Below are 15,954 nucleotides of genomic sequence, written 5' to 3' on the forward strand. Positions count from 1 at the left end.
GAACATGTCGGGTGTGCGTATATATGTATAACCAATGGTTATAAGCCTCAATGGAGACGATGCCTTCTCCCTCCGTGTCCCACAGTCAGCCACAGTTGGGGGCTGAACTCCCGCCGAAGACCCAGCCCCCAGACACGGTGGAGCAGCGCGCATGGCGAGCGATGCAGAGCGATGCAGAGCGATGAGCGATGCAGAGCGGGGCAGAAAGAGGCAGAGCGGGGCAGAAAGAGGCAGAGCGCACCAATGGCACGGGCTGGATCGAGTTAAGCGCCGGACGAGGGACGCGTCGCCCTCATTGGCCGGTGAGCCACACGAGTCGACCCCTCCTCATTGCCCGATCCGGACTCTTCTGCCCTTTCCTGCTTTCCTGACCCTCCACCACACCTCCATGTCGTTATGCGCGCGCCATCCAGGCCATCTCACGACCTTGACTGGCCCGATGCTCGTCGTCCCAGCAGATGACATGCAGCCGTTTGCCGTCCTCATTGGTTTGACGCGCTGAGAATGGGCTCTGTGACGCCGACGTGGATGTCTCGAAGAGGGCCAGGAAAGAAGGCCCATCGTGTGCCCGCGCCCACCCGCCGCTTGGCTTGTCACACGCAAGGAACACACCAAGGCACCACCAGCTGCCAGGCCTTTCCCGCTCGCGCTGCATCATGCAGCCGCCATCATGCAGCCGCTTGCTGTCCATCTAGCCGCTCACCATGCTCGCTCGAGAGCGAACCTCTGCTTCAATAAGACGCTCCGTCGTCCCCGCCCCCCTTCAGCCTTTCCCTGGAGGACCCGATGATCGACCTGACCTTCCTTCTCGTTCACTCTGTGCTTTTGTTTTTCTTTCAGCCATACTCTCCGAGTTGAGCTTCTCTTCGTGCCAAAAATCAACTTCATAGAAAGCTTCGTTGACCGAGGCAGCCTGTCGTTCATCAAAGGCCCTGTTGTTTCCCATTCGATACCGCGCTTCCTCCTTCTTCATCCGAGCAGCCGGCTGACGCTGCGCGTCTCTTGCTGCTGCGCCTTCTTCTTCATCCTACACCTATATTTACACGATCACTTCCAGCCAATCGACACTCGGGTAGGCATCGTCGTCTTGTTTTGCACCAGCTTCCCAGAGCACCAGCTTCCCGGAGCACCAGCTTCTCGGAGCATCAGCTTCCCGGACCATCAGCGTCCCAGACCGCATCCACCAACACACAGCCCGACGCAACCATGGCAGAGCTGGTACTCCTGCCCACATCCACATATCAGCCTCCTTCGCCCTCGCAGGGTCGAAGGCCAGGGAGGTTGCTTAATACTATAATCGAGGAGGAGAACGAGGACGGTCAGCAATGGCACCAGCTCCAGCGGCGCCAGAACCAACGACAACGCGACGGCCGCAAGCTTCAACCCCCCGCCAACGTCCAGATCGAGGCCTGGCTCTCCCCCATGAGCGACCACTTTCCCACGCCTAGGGGCTTCCACTTCATGTCGGCCCCCATCCTCCCATCATCTCCCTCCAACGACTCGGTCGAGGAGCCTCTGTCCCCGACGACCACCTCGAACCCGTGGAACCACCGAGCCAGCGTCATGACAGACATCACCGAGTTTGACGATCTCTACGGCATCAGCGACGACGAGGAGCAGCGCCTGCGCCGCATGCCCTCGAGGAAGTCGTCTGTCCGCCGAAGGAACACCGCCGCCGACGCCGCCAACCAAGTCCAGACGGCCATGACCGCCCGCAAGGCGTTGCCCCCCTTGGTCATCCCCGCGGCGCGCATCAACACAACCGACGACAGGTCCGCGCGCTCGCTCAAGAACAAGCTCATCTCCCCCGTGCCGCCGACACCCCCGACGCGCGTCGAGATGTCGCCCGAGGTCTTCTCCTTCATGCAAGCCCGCCAGGTCCAGGAGATCCCCACCATCTCCGCCCCTCCCTCCCTCGACGGCAGCTTAGACGGCAGCCTGACTTCGGAGCAGCTGGCCCAGATGTCGGCGCCCCCCACCCCCGTCATCGGCAACGACGACGGCGACAAGGCCGAAGACTGGTCTGGAGTGCAGCTCCAGCCAGGCGCTTTGGCAACCCTGCAGGCGCTGTCGGGGGATAACGACAGCGTCGACGGGCACCACGAGCACCAGGAACAGGTCCTCGAGATCCCCCAGGAGCCTGTTCGCGAGATGCGCCAGCAGAACCTCCGCATCTTCACCAACATCCGAGCGTCCGCCCCCCGCTCAGGCGAGATGACGCCCGGCTCCCAACGGCGGTCTCTGGCTGATCTTTCCAAGCTCGAGATCCCCTCACCCGGCGGGTTCTTCTCTGGTCTCTCCCCGCGCACGAGGACCACCTGGCACATGCCCAGCCGAACCCCCGAGGACATGGTCCCGCCCACCTCCACCACCGCAGAGCAGTTCTACCGCTGCCCCTGGAACGTGGACGCCTCGGTGCCCCCCGTTCCCGCCCTTCCCAGCCTGCCGGTCCGCCAGCCGGCGGCGGCGGCGGCGGCCAGCAGCATGGCAGAGCAGTTTTACCGCAGCATCGCCATTCCATCCTCTCCTGTCGAGCGCATCATTGAGGTGGCGGAAGATGACATGGAGGACGACATGCCCACCGCCAGGCCCGTCGTTCCCACCATTGCATCCGGCTCATCTACGCCTGCGGATCCCGTCTCTCCTGGAGTCGACGAAGCCGCGACCGAGATTGTCACCACGTACGACCCGGAGTACGCTCGCAAGCAGGAAGAGGTAGCTCTGTCGAACCTTGACCGCACTGGCATCTGGCTCATGGCACAACGAGCCTATCTCAAAGCCGTAGACGTGGACACAGAGGACAGCGAACAGCAAGACCAAGGCCTTGAGACTATCCCCGAGGCTGCAGAGGAGTCTGGCGACTTGGTGGTCAAGGCTTCTGAGCCCGCATCCGCCGAGCTTCCCAAGAAGAAGACGGTCCGGTTCTCCACCCTCGTCTCGCTGACCAACGTGCCGCGCTCGCTTCCCTCCAAGCTCTTGCGACAGGAATCGGCCTACTACCGCGCCTTCCAGGACTACATCATCCAGAGAGGCCACCTCGATGCCTTTGTCCACCAGCTGCCGCGCTTCGAGGTCCTCCAGGCCCAGCGCGTGTGCCGCCGCGAGTACCACCGCAACCAGCTCCTCGGCAAGTATCAACTGAGCGTCATGCCGCAGTCGGCCAAGAAGCGACTGAGCGCCAACGTCGCCCGCGGCGATGATGTTCTCATCGACGACCCTGAGAAGCTCAAGCGTGAGAAGGAGCAGGAGGCCATGAGCCAGACGTCCATGTCCAACTGGCACGTGGCCGCCACGCGCTACCTCAACGGTGGTCGCCTCATCTCCGCGCCCGTCGCGAAGCGCCTCGCGCGTCTCTCTCGCATGGCGCCGGGCCCCGACGGCGTCGCTCGCGACCGAGCTCGCATCCTCGACCTCGGCGGCCAGGCCACGTGCGACTGGGCATGGCACTGCGCCCTCCAGTACCCCAACACCAAGATCTACACCGTCACCACAAAGGCCGTCCGCCAGCTGTCCAACTCGAACATTCGCGGTCCACCCAACCACCGCCAGGTCGCCGTCGAGCGCCTGACGCGTCTGCCCTTTGCAGACGCCCAGTTCGACCTCGTGTCGGCGCGCGAGCTGCACTCGCTCCTCAAGTTTGTCGGCGGCAACGGCGAGGACGAGTGGGAAGGGTGCCTGCGCGAGTGCATGCGCGTCCTCAAGCCCGGCGGCTACCTCGACTTCTCCCTCCTCGACTCGGACCTCATGAACGCAGGCCCACTGGGCCTCGCTAAGAGCGTCGAATTCGGCTTCACTCTCAAGACCCTCGGCTACGACCCGGCGCCCACGAGGATGTGGCTCGCGCGCCTCGCGCGCGCCGGCTTCCAGGAGACGCGCCGCGCCTGGCTCTGTCTGCCCATCGGCGGCCGCCCGCCGGGCAAGCCCCTGCCGGCCCTGCCGGGCGCCGCCGCCGCGGGCGGCAAGACGGTCACGCTGGAGGCCATGGTGACGGGCAGCACCGACGCCGTGGCGGCCCTGACGGGCGTCGCCGGCGGCTGGAGCTGGGAGCGCTGGCTGCTGCGGTGCGAGATGGAAAAGGTCGCCGGTGAGCTGCGCCTCGCCGACACGGTCACGGCCGGCAGCGTCATGACCGAGGCAGGCAAGTGCCTCGAGGGCGTGTCGGCCATTGTCGAGGAGGGACGGCTCTGCGGCGCCGGCTGGAGGATGCTCAACGGTTACGCGAGGAAGCCAAAGGTCGGCACGGGCTTCATCCCCCTGAAGGTCGACGTGTAGGAAGTACCCAGATCTCTTGTTTTTTTCCCCCTTTGTCGCTCGGCCAGCTGTAGGCCATGTAAGGAGGAGGGGTGGGGGCGATGCATTCGTACAGGCTGGGATTCGGTCAGGTAGAGAGGTGGCTGCCATCGAGGAGGAGGCCTAGTAAGCAAGTCGAGGCAGTGGCGGATCAAATTTCTCCGTCCATTGGCCATCTCATTGTCATCACTCCATCTCGAGTTTTCCTTGGTCCCATCACAATATCACACACAGGTAGTAGTAGTTGCCTCTATGCCATAATGGACGAGAAGGGGTGGCCCCCACGCCACGCCCTTTCATGAGTATTGCAGACAACTCTATCGAGAGAACATGCACAGCGTCTCTGGTTTGAGTCATCACAGTCACAGTTCTTCAAATATCCCTGTACTTAGCATGGATGGCCGTGTCCATCTCGAATGGTCGTAAACAACATCTTGGTATGTGGTATCATAGTTGCGCACTTGCTCCCTCAGTGACTCTCGCGCCTCTACACTACATTGTCTCCGCCTACGATATTCACGGCCCCCCATAATTCACACCTTCTGGTATCAACATCGTTGCGGGAGGCTTCCGTTCGTCCTCCATTTCCGAATCTCTTTCTTCGTGCATCGAAACAGTGCCAGTATTCTCAGCCAAAGATGAGCCTGTGCGCATGGACGGCGTTGTCGCCGGCACGATGACATTTAGTACACAGTCATCGAGATGCTCGTAGAAATCCTGGGCCGTGTTAAATTCAGCATGGCAGATGGAGCACCGGGCTCCCTCTTTGACTGTAGCGCTGGGGCCTGGACCACTGGCGACAAACTTTCGGCTGTTGGGCGGTGTCTGCTCGACGTTGTGTACAGACGTCAGGTGTCTTTTGAAGACATCAGCCCGATTGAAAGCCTTTTCAAACGCCGAACCGATCCCGGGACAAAATGGACAGATCATCGTTCCTTTGTAGTGTGTCAAAGCATGTCGGTTCTTGTCGTACTTTCGCGCAAAACCTTTTGTGTGATACTCGCACGTGTCGATAGGACACTTCTCGGGTCGTTCCTCTTGGTGTGTAAGCATGTGTGCTGCCAAGTCTTTGAATACCTTGCCGCAGTCGGGGTGTGGACATCTCGTCCTGTTCTCAAAAGGCCGGGCGGATGTGTTGCCCTGCTGCATGGGCTCTAAAACCTCCAAGGACGATGGAGGCGCTGGCATCAGCCCCCGTGCCGGTGCCGGAGCCAACGGCGGGACAGAGAGTGTTGGCGACTCAACCCGACTTCGAATGTCGTAGTCATTGTGCGGCTTATACTCACTTTCGCCCTCGCCTTCGTCGCCGCTGGAGTCGTCTTGTTGGTCCTCCTGTACATCCACTGACTGCCGGATTTCTTTCATCCAGTCTTTTAATATCGTCATCGGTGGCCAATCGCCGCTAGCCTTACCGCCCCTGTGAGGATTGAAGTGGGCACGACGAAGGTGTGCCGCCGCGTTGTAGTATGCGCCATACCTCTTCTGCGTAACGCATGCCTTGCATTTCGCCAGCGGCACAACGGGTTTCGGCACGGGAGATGTGTAGCCGTCAGGCTCTGCACAGACCCATCGTTTGACCATGGCGGCATGTTTCGCATCGGTGTGCCTTCGCAACTCATGTTCGCCCCTAAAGCCTTCGGGATATTCGTTGCATTTGCTGCAGTAGACCCTCCGTAGAGGTGTCCGTTGATAAGATACCCTCCCCCGACTATGCAGCGTTGGCAGGTCTGATGGCCGCGAAGACCCCTGCCGTTGGAAGGGGGGGCTCTTGTTCGCATTCTGTCTCCGGCTGGTGTGGTCATAACCAATGGGCGATACCAGGTGATCGACACTAGTTTGGGGCATGAATGAGTCTCGATCGGGCAAGATCTGGATGCTCGGGTTCCAAGGCTCGCCCGTGCTTCGAGAATTGGACAAGGGCGTCTGGGGTTCATCCATGGGCCTCGCACTCGGCGCGGGAACAGCAAAGCGATCACTGTATGGCCACGTTGTGGGTTTGAGAAATCCAACGTACGTCGTATTGCCTTCGACTGCACCACTGCCCAGCCGGGATAGGAAGTCACAGCAAGACCAGACACCTTGAGCGGCCCACTGGTGTCTCTGGATGATCGTTTCCAGTAACCGAAAGGCGGCGCTGCACGATTCGATTTCTGGAATAGTTGGGTCATCAAAAGGTGTAGCACCCATCGACTTGCAGCTGATAATCAGGAGTTTGTAAACGCTGTCGATTTGAGACAGGCCCGCGAAAGACACCTCCTGTTTCAACCCTTGTTGTGGCAAAGCATGGCGTCGTGGTAAAGTCGTAAGTGTGTCGGCAAAAATGGTTCGGATGGCACTGAACAGGCAGACAGACATAAACATGGCAAGCGACGCTTTGAAGTCAAACCTCTGTCTGTGTAATGCCGCGGCTTCGAAGGCCTGTAAGAACTGCGTTAAGCAATCATACAAGAGCTTATAGTGGCCATCGTAATCAACGTCCTCCGGGACTTGATGCGGGATTCTGGAGCCACCACGCAGGTGTATAGATGGCGATTGCTGTTGCAAATTCCAAAACACAGCTTCACGCAAGAGCAGCTTCGCGCGGTAAAGCGCTGGATATGCCGTCTTCTCCGCCTCTCTGCTAGCAGATAGTTGTCCGGTGGCTTTCAAGAAGTGCATGAGGTTGTACGCAGTGTTGTCTGTGTTCCAGCTAGCAAATAGTATGGCCAGAATAGGCGGTGGTCGGCTTGTCGATTCTCTCGAGTAGTGTGCCAGATTGGAGTTGTGTGACGACACGCTGGCCAGCTCCTCCGCTGACCAAAACCCATCATCGAAGTCGAGATTTGCTCTGAGGTCAACAAGCGTTGCAGCAGATATCGAATACGTATTTTCGAGGTGGTCATTGATATTTCGGCGCTGAGCGAGCGGCGAGGTCAAAGGCGTTTGCATCTGCCTTGGCGTCGCAGGAGCTGGAAAGTGTAAGAAGAAGAAGGCGACTGCGTATTCAACAGGACTTACCTGCAAGAAGCAGATCCGAGACATTCTCAAGGGGGCCGCGATGGCACCCCAAAAGCTTGTGACCATCATTGCCAGGCTGTTGGAGTTGTTTTGCACAATGAGAACAAGGGTCGACGGCGTCGCACTGGGAATTGTGAGCCTGTGAAAACGGGGGGACGCAGTGCCCGTGGAGACCTACAGACTGATGCAGTATTCGGCATTGTAAGCATGATCCTGCATCCGGGTCCAGCTTTAGTTCGCCGATAGATTGCAGTCGAGGTTGGCCAACCCGACTTCGCGCCAGAGGTGGCAAGTGGGAGTCGAGATCGGCGTAGATTGCTTGCCTTGCTGACCCTGGAAGGTCGCTAGAGCCTGGTCGAGTACTGAGAGAGTCGGATCGGTCTCTTGGCAGTAATGAAGTTGCTATTGGGGGTAGCGTGTGAGCGGGATGCGGCCTAGGGAGCTGCTGCATTGTTTGGGGTTGGGCCCTGTTGCCCGGTTGCTCATACGTCGAAGGGTTAGGGGCGGCTGGGAGACCGGAGAAGGGGAGGGACGCCGGACCGCCGATGGAGAGCCCCGAGTCCCGGTGCTTGGCCATGTCATGCCCTCTGGCGTGAGCATTCCGATCATCCTTCCTGGAGAACCCGTAGATGTAATGAGGGCAGTCCTCATCCCAACATTTGAACGATGTGAAGTTCAAGGAGGACGGGCTTGGTGCGGCGGCTCTCATGGACCAGGTGCGGAAGACTGGGTCATACCGCGCAAGGTTTTGGTCGAGCCAGGCGGCATAGCCGACTGGGGCAAGGTGTTCGACAGGCCGCTTGAGGGCATCAATGAACGTGGGGTTGGTGAGATTCAGACCTAGATGGTGGGTGTGTTAGGAGGGAATGGTAGGTAAAGCCGATGTCGCACAGCCGATACCGTGCAGCAAACGGAGAAATTTGTGAGGGCAAGTGGGTTGTACCTTGGTCCAAAATGGCGGCCTCGATGCACTCACAGCGATACTGCAGTGATCTTGCTTCCTCGGCCTCGCAAAGAACAGGGGCGACAGGTAGTTGCTCTGGTGTGAGAAAAAAAAGGCGAGTCAGGTCAAGCTCACTGAGGTGGACGATGCGGCTAAGGCGGCTTTCTCGAGGTCTTTGGCGTGCTTACCGTGGTGATGTACATAGGCATGGAGAGCTCGCAGCTTGTGTCGGAGCATGGAGAGCTCAAGCTTCACATTGTGACGGTAGGTGGCGGGTAGGAGATCTGCGAGTTTGGCTTGAATCTCGGCCTGTTGATGGAGGAGCTGCTGAACGGCATCGTCGAGGGCAACTGGGCGCTGAGCGGTGTGACGAGACCCCTCAGTCGCCATGCCGCTGCCGCCGCCGCCGCCGTTGCTGTTGTTGCTGCTACTGCTGCTGTGTTATTTGTCTGCTGTCCAGATGCCTGGAAGCGGGTGCCGGTTCGTGCTGGTAGGGTCATCAATGGCTGAAGGCAGCTGTAACCCGAGGCATCGTTGGGTTTTCTTTCTCTCCTGGTTGTGTGCGTGTGTCTCATATCAGGTGCCTAGGGAGATCAAGCTCGAGGTCGAGGTCGAGGTCGAGGTCGAGGTCGAGGACGGGGGCGATAGCGAGGCCGGGGGCGAGGATGGTGATGAAGATGAGAACAGAAGCAAAGTCGGGCGACGTGGGGTCATTGAGGAGGATGACTTGGATCACGGCGACCTACCTCATGAGTATCCTCGGTGGTTCCTCCGTGGTCCTGACAAGGGTTCCCACGCGAGGATTCGCGTCGAGGGGAATGGCGTCCTGAACGCTGGCAGACAGGCGCAGCGGCAAAAAGGAGACAAGCAAACAGGGTCGCACTGGCGGGCGGCAAGTAGGCCGAAGGACGAGATGCAATGGTTGATATTGCGAGAGTGCTCGGCGCCAGCACCTCCTCCCTGTTTGGGCTTGGATGGGATATGAGGGACTGGGGAACTGCAACGAGAGCGTGTACCTGTGGCGAGAGGGAAAGGCACGGTACGGTACTGCAGCAGCAGCAGCAGCAGCGTTGCTGGGCTGGGGAAAGAACAGCCGTCTGTACCTTCCTACCACAGGACAGGCAGCGCAATGTCAAGATGGGATGGACCGCATGGCGGGCCAAGCAAAGGAAGGAATGAACGAGGAAGCAAGCACCGTGATTGACAAGCCGTGCCCGCTCAGTACGGCCCGCCCACCTCAGCTCAGGTAAGGTACAATGGGGTACCTCCGACTTCCAGTCAACGGCTACAAGCCGCATGTTTGACTGGTCGACGGGACGGGCAGATATGCAAAGCGCGCAGACTGGCGACCAGCATGAGGTCTTCTGATGTCCCAAGGTTCCCAGGTCGAACGAAACGGACCCTTGACATTTGACATGAGGAGGGAAGAATGGACGATGGGGTCATCGGGGAAAGTGGGGCAGTCGGCAGATTGGGGTGGAGCTTGTGATTACTTTGCGCCCTATTTGCACCCCCCCGTCGACTCTCCGCCCACTCTCTATTGTGTTTCCCCCTCACGCTGCTTTCCAGCCACCTGGCACCATGAAAGCTCACAATCTTCCACAAGGGCAAGACGGGCAGGCGCCTTGCCTCGGCCAGGTTGAAGTGGGACAAACGTAAGGCAGTGTACCTGAAGGTAAGGTAGGGACCCATGCACAGTAATGTTGCCCCCCCCCCCCTCCCATCACTGTCACCCCCTCTCTTCCCTGTCTCTTGCTCACCCTCTGGCTGTTTGGTTTCTACACTCATTGATACCCAAGTTGATGATACCTTCCGAGCTTGCTCCCCAGCTTTCCAGGTACGTTCCCACTACAACAAGCGCCCAGGGTGCCTTAGCCCTCATTTCGAGTGCAACACTTCTCCGCATCTTATCACAGACCCCTGGCACGCACTCACCTCATGGCAGGCTGGCACGTACCACACACAGAGGAAAAAAGCACGTTATCGGCAGGGCAATGGTGCGCTAACGGATGGCGCGGGACTGGTGGGGACCCGCCACCTAGAGCGCATGGACCATCAGCTGCCCAGGGCACCAAGCCCGTTTTCTGTCACGACCCAGTTGTCTCGGTACTCATTGCAATCTGACCCCCGAACGCCGCACTGGGCGGAGAAACATCTGGACGAAACAATTCATGGGCACCGTTGCTGCTCTCTAAGCACCTTCCCACTTGGGCCGGCTGAACAGCCCTACTTGGGGGGGGATGATGGTCTCGAGCAGCGAGTGCGCCGGTGGACTATTCCCGTCGGGTCAAGCATTGTTCATAAGTCAGCACTCGTTGCCCCAGCGCGTCGAGCCTCTTTTCGAAAGGTGGGTAAGTGTATAGCCGGGCGATGGTCTCCAAGTCCGCTGGCCCGCCCCGTTCCCTTGGTACTCTTGCGGCTCCTTGTTGTAGCCAACAGTGCGTGCTTTCGGAGAGAGAGAGAGAGAGAGAGAGAGAGAGAGAGAGAGAGAAAAGTCCTCTTGTTGACTCTACATGGTACCTAGGTAGGTAGGTAGGTAGGTACTCGAAGGACAAGGGCATTGCTTGTGCCAGGCGGGCGCATCCAACCTCCGACACGGGGCTGGTCCCTGCTTTTCCTCGTTTTCTACTCTGCTCCTGCTCGTAGTCGCCATTGCTCCGGTGCGCCTGCCGCCTGTGACACATCAGCCAATTCGACGTCTTTGGGCCTCCGGTTGGAGCACGATAGCACTAGCGCCTTGGCCTCTGCCGCTCCGTTCGCAACAATGTCCCTTTCCTGGCCTTCTCTTGTGGAGGGGGGCCTGGTCATGTTCAGGCCTCCTGTCGCTGCGCAATGTCAGGCAGGTAGGTACTCTCATGTGCCTAGGTGCCTCCTTGCAGCAGCTCTAGCTCCAGCTTCAGTTCCAGCTCCAGTGCCAGCTCGAGCTCCATCTTCCCAGCTCTAGTCTGAGCCCAGCCCCAATCCAGCTCCACAACTCAGTACAGCTGTTGCCCTGACTTTAGCGGGTCTGCTCCGGCTCAGAGTGTCGGCCGTGTCGGCGCCGAGCACCACATCTGGCACCCCCTCCCAAAAAGACCCCTTCACCTCCACTTCCACTGTTTGCACTGACTCACTCTGCGGGCTTATTGGCGATGCTTGAGTTCTATGCACAGCATTCACGCCAGTAGCAACAGCTACCGAGGATGCGACCCCATGACGGTGACCCGAGTCGGCAATGGTTCCGCTGATGGGATGGGCACCTTCTGGCCGGAACTAGCCTTGGATCAGAACGAAGACAACAATAGAAAGCCATGGTAGAAATGGCACTGCGCGGCCTCCTTCTTGGATGCATGCACTGGCAAGCAAGGTGAAGAAGGCCCTCACTCGTCACCAGCTCGCTTTCGCTGCCCCGTCACTAGGCTCCAATTCGAACGCCTCACATGCAGCAGGGGTTTCGACTTATCTCGGGTGGTGGGATACACTCGTCTACTTGATCCTAAATTTCGCCGAACAGAGCCGTTGCCGGCCGCAGGACCAATGCCGGCAGCTACCCAGCTAGTACTGCACCTGTTCACCAGGGCATTTCAATCGCTCTGGGCTTGTTCTTCTTCGCGCGTCCGCCTTGCAAGCCCCGCCTCTTCCCGACCCAGACGCGAGAAAAGAGAGTAGAAGGGTCTGGTTCCTCGAACTCCGTCATTGTGTTTCGTCTGCCTGGCGTCGATCGCCAGCTCTTCAATACTGCCCCTACCTTACGATGGGGCTGATCCGAGAAGCCCACGGGCTACTACAGGGTTCCCCTTGCGGTGCCCAGAGGATATCCGAAAAACAATTTGATCGTCACCCGCTGCGCCAACGGCGTGGCTGTGAACCCCCCCCCCCCCCTCCCCCCTTTGGCGGGTACACATGGCCGCGTAGAACAACACACCACCCACAAGTCACCACGGCGGAGCGCACGATTCGCAAGCACCTGAGGGAACCGGCCGGCCGGGTTTGGAGACACGGTATGTCATGGGTCGCCTGGCCGGGAAAGGCACCATCTTGCCAGCTTGCACTCTACGCGAATCGCCTAGCCTCGGTCTTCTGATGCTTCGTTCTGCAAGGAGCAGTCGCGGACTTGGGACATTCCCTGCCATTCTTTGCATGATGCGTGCCGTTGCCTGTTCCCGGATTCGAGAGCGCAAGGAGGACTCATCAATAAAGTAAAAGAATCGTGTCATTGTCAAAGCCTTTGCCTCTGGCCGTGGCCGTGGAGCCCGAAGACCTCGCTGAAGGCAATGATTATCGTCGCCTGTCGCTACATGCTCTTCGAACACTCTCTCAGCTATGGAAAGATGGCTGTCCTGCGAAGAAGCCTTGCGGTGAGTTTGGAGGGCGATGGCTGATGGCTTCCATTTGCGATCAATATTGGTTCTCATGGGGGCATGGCCCTCGTCGAAGTCACTAGATTAGGCTGCTTCTGTGCGACAAAGCATCTCATGATGCATTCACCAGTTTGATGTAGCCTCGTCAAGCTCTGTATCGCCTCACCAGCTGCGCTAGGTTGATGCTCATTAGATACCCTCGCCGCAAGGGGGACCAAACATCGAACCCAGGGTATCGGTCAGACCTTGAAAGCACCCTCAGCGTATCATCCTCGAGTCAGGGGACATGGCACAACAAGCACCACTCACCAATGTCTCCCACCGAACCGGCGGTCGATGCCCCGAGCGCACATGGCGTCTTGATGCCAGGGGAGAGGGTGTCGATGGTACCTGCAACTTGCTCCACCGACTTTCGGCACATCCCCTGAGATCCTGCGTACAGGCCACCTGCAGGCGCAGTCTTTTCGTCGTGGCCAAGATATCCTTCAGGCACACGTACCTTGCTTTTAGCTCTCCAGCTGAGGAGTGCGTTCTCGTTCTGGACTGGGCCGAGATCGGGTCACGTACGCCGATCCCGCATCCCCTCGATCTCAAGGTGCACTCCCTTCAGGTGTATGCATGGTCTTGCGGCAGTCACCCGCCGCCCTGCCCAGCGTCAAGCCCGATGAGGTAGTGCGCGTTTGATGCAAATGTCCAAGCAAGTGACTTGGGATAACATTGTGTGTAATTATTATGTACGAGGGACTCGCTCTTTTTGACTGAACGAATGGGAGAGAAAAAAAATGCAACGCCCCGGAGCTCTTTCCCCCTTCTACTGAGCTCATGTTGAATGACGCCGGCCCGTGTGGATATATCATGCTTCGCTCCCATCCAACCATTTCTTTCTGTGACGCAGTTGAGGTGGTATGTCCAGAAAATTCGTGCCGGAACTCCTTTGCCTTCCCCTCTGTGAACAAGTCGAATCGAAAATCAGCCAGGCTCAGAAACGCGCCTCATCACCATCCAGATGAGGTATGCTCTACCTGGGAGGCTAGAGAAGGGCAATCTGGCTACTCGTTCTGCTCCCATCGCTTCTCGCGCAGAGGCTTGTCCGCACCTGCGGCAGCCCTGCTGCCGTCAGACTCGGCCTTCCAAGCCCAGTACTCGGACAGGCGCGTCTCGGCGTAGGAGGCGTAATCAAAGTCAATATCGGAGATGGTGGCCTGGATCAAGGCCCAGATGCCCCAGTAGAAGCCGGGGACGCCGCGGAAGAGGTCGACCTCATCCATGAGCTTGGTGACCTCGGCCTCACGGTCGACCTCGCTCTGCTGGGAGGCGAAGTAGCTCTCGATGTACTTGGTGATGAACGTCTGGCGCTGTGCGCGAGTCGGCATGACGCTCCAGTCGCAGTCGAAACCGCCCCACTCGGCAAAGTGGTTCGCAAGGTCAAATGCGGCCGGGGAGGGCGTTGCGTATTCGTAGTCGATGAACGTGACCGACTTTGCGCCCTCGACATCGCCAGGCTGGCCGGGCAAAATGATCACATTGCCGCTCAGGAGGTCACAGTGAGCAAAGACGAGCTAGACGGACACGGTTCAGTTACAGAGCGATCACGCATCAACATGGAGTTTGAGCTTACCCCATTGACGCCCAGTCCGGGACGCTGGCTAAGCTGTTCAACTAGGCTATCTAGCTCCACCTGAAGCGTGCGTTGTCTTGCTTTTTGCTCGGCAGTCGTGTCGGGCAGAGCAAAGATCCACTTCTGCATGACAGTCCAAACATTGGGGGGAGGTTTACCAGGCGCGACATTGTCGATGACAATTTGACGGTCCTCGTGACCTGCGCCGTTACCGTTACTGGTGCCGTTGCCGTTGCCGTTGCCTTGCTGATGGGACGCGCCGTTGGAGGCGGGCTTGGCTTGCTGGATGCAAGGTACGGTGGCGTGCCACTCGGCCAGTCGTCCCGCTACAGCACAGTAGATAGCAGGCTTGCGCAGATCGTCAGGGGACGTGACGCTGCCCTTGATGTAGCGGTACAGCATGCCGTTGTTGAAGCGCGCCAGGAGCTCAGGAGCGAGACCATGCTTCGACAGCAGTTCATGGTTCTGGGCTTCGCGCTCGCGGTCAATGAGGACAGCAGTGCCTGACCCGTAGGCACGCAGCAGAATAGCCTCAGCATCGACTTGCTCTTTTGTCCAGCCTTCTTTCTTGTTGACCGCCTTCAGCAGCGTATTTGTGATGCCGTCCGTAAAGCGGGCGAACTCGATTTTGGAATCGTCCGAAGCCCACTCAGGTCGCACAGCCAAGATCAACTGAATGGCAGACTGGTGCGGGTCGGTGCCGCCGTAGGAGGAGGAAATGAATCGGACATCTGCATGGTCGGTCTCGAGACCGTTGGTGTTGGACGAAGTCATGCTCAGCACTGAGTCTGCTCGGCTCGGCAGAAGGACGCGGACAGTCGAAGGAAGGAGCCAGCGATCTCTCACGCGCACGGGGGAGGGGTTGGGTGGAGGGGCGAGGTCGAGGCGCAGGAGAGTCGACACACCGTCAGGTTATGTCGAGACGAGGCGGAAATGCAGGATCAAAATCGAAATCAAAATCGAAATCGGTGCGGCGTGGACGACGCAAGGCTATGCCGCCTTGGGGTGTTCGAGAGGGTCTATTGTTACGGTCTGGAACTCGTAGGCGAGGGGCCGGCCATGTAGGAGTGAAGTGGTCTGCAGGAGTTGCGAGGTGTGGGGGTGTCGTCGCAATGCAGCAGCGCTGCAGCAAAGGAGGGGTTGAGGTCTGCCGCTCAGGGGTTGTTGGAATGAGGATGCCACAGGAGGGTTGTAGGACGAGGGAGAGTAGTGGTGATCTGCTTGGAAGTTTTCTGAATGAGCACACGACCTGTTGCCCTTCTAGACGATAGATTACTTTGGGTCCGTCCGGATAAGAAAATCAAAAAAGTACGTTGTGGTTGCTCTAGGTTGGCCGTTGTTTGGAAGCACCTTGTCAACGGCAAAGGGAGATGAGGACTGTCCAGTCAAAATGACAGATCAAAACATGTGATAACCTTGAGAGCCACTTATTCGTGGTGGTGTGGAGGGGGAGGGGGCCAAAGGGGTCTTCCCTTCCCTAGCACCCGCCTCGCCTCACAACGCTCTCTACTGGAGCCATTCTCCCGTTCATGCCCTGACCACTTGACCTGAGAAAGCGTGGATCCGGACCCCTGAAAGAACATGCCGTCACTCCATGGAAAGGGAAGGGCACGTGCACCTCCCCCATGGTGGGTTCGCTTAGGTAATGCATCCCACCGCCATCGTTCCATCGCATGCCCCATCGCGAACCTACCTACCTCTACCTACCTTGCATGCCTATCATGGGTATAGAGAGAGAGCAACACTGCAGCTCAACAGGTTGAAAG

The 15,954-nt window shown here is 58.7% G+C and overlaps 4 protein-coding genes across 4 annotated transcripts; 1 reads left to right on the forward strand and 3 right to left on the reverse strand.

Moving 5' to 3' along the window:
* Window positions 1–1,206: 1,206 nt before the first annotated feature.
* D7B24_006330 (uncharacterized protein) lies at window positions 1,207–4,272 on the forward strand (the record flags this gene model as incomplete). Its single annotated transcript, XM_028640462.1, has 1 exon — window positions 1,207–4,272. One exon carries the CDS (start codon window positions 1,207–1,209, stop codon window positions 4,270–4,272), a length of 3,066 nt encoding a protein of 1,021 aa, XP_028495330.1.
* A 534-nt stretch (window positions 4,273–4,806) lies between these two features.
* Window positions 4,807–8,620, reverse strand: D7B24_006331 (uncharacterized protein; the record flags this gene model as incomplete). The annotated part of the gene is made up of 4 exons (XM_028640463.1): window positions 4,807–7,238; window positions 7,288–8,127; window positions 8,264–8,326; window positions 8,419–8,620. 4 exons carry the CDS (start codon window positions 8,618–8,620, stop codon window positions 4,807–4,809), a joined length of 3,537 nt encoding a protein of 1,178 aa, XP_028495331.1.
* A 181-nt stretch (window positions 8,621–8,801) lies between these two features.
* D7B24_006332 (uncharacterized protein) lies at window positions 8,802–9,528 on the reverse strand (the record flags this gene model as incomplete). Its single annotated transcript, XM_028640464.1, has 2 exons — window positions 8,802–8,972; window positions 9,496–9,528. 2 exons carry the CDS (start codon window positions 9,526–9,528, stop codon window positions 8,802–8,804), a joined length of 204 nt encoding a protein of 67 aa, XP_028495332.1.
* Window positions 9,529–13,619: 4,091 nt separating this feature from the next.
* Window positions 13,620–14,962, reverse strand: D7B24_006333 (uncharacterized protein; the record flags this gene model as incomplete). Its single annotated transcript, XM_028640465.1, has 2 exons — window positions 13,620–14,129; window positions 14,189–14,962. 2 exons carry the CDS (start codon window positions 14,960–14,962, stop codon window positions 13,620–13,622), a joined length of 1,284 nt encoding a protein of 427 aa, XP_028495333.1.
* Between the last annotated feature and the right edge of the window lie 992 nt (window positions 14,963–15,954).

This window comes from Verticillium nonalfalfae, assembly GCF_003724135.2.
Source record: "Verticillium nonalfalfae strain VnAa140/NRRL 66861 chromosome Unknown scaffold_44, whole genome shotgun sequence".
NCBI lineage: Eukaryota > Fungi > Ascomycota > Sordariomycetes > Glomerellales > Plectosphaerellaceae > Verticillium > Verticillium nonalfalfae.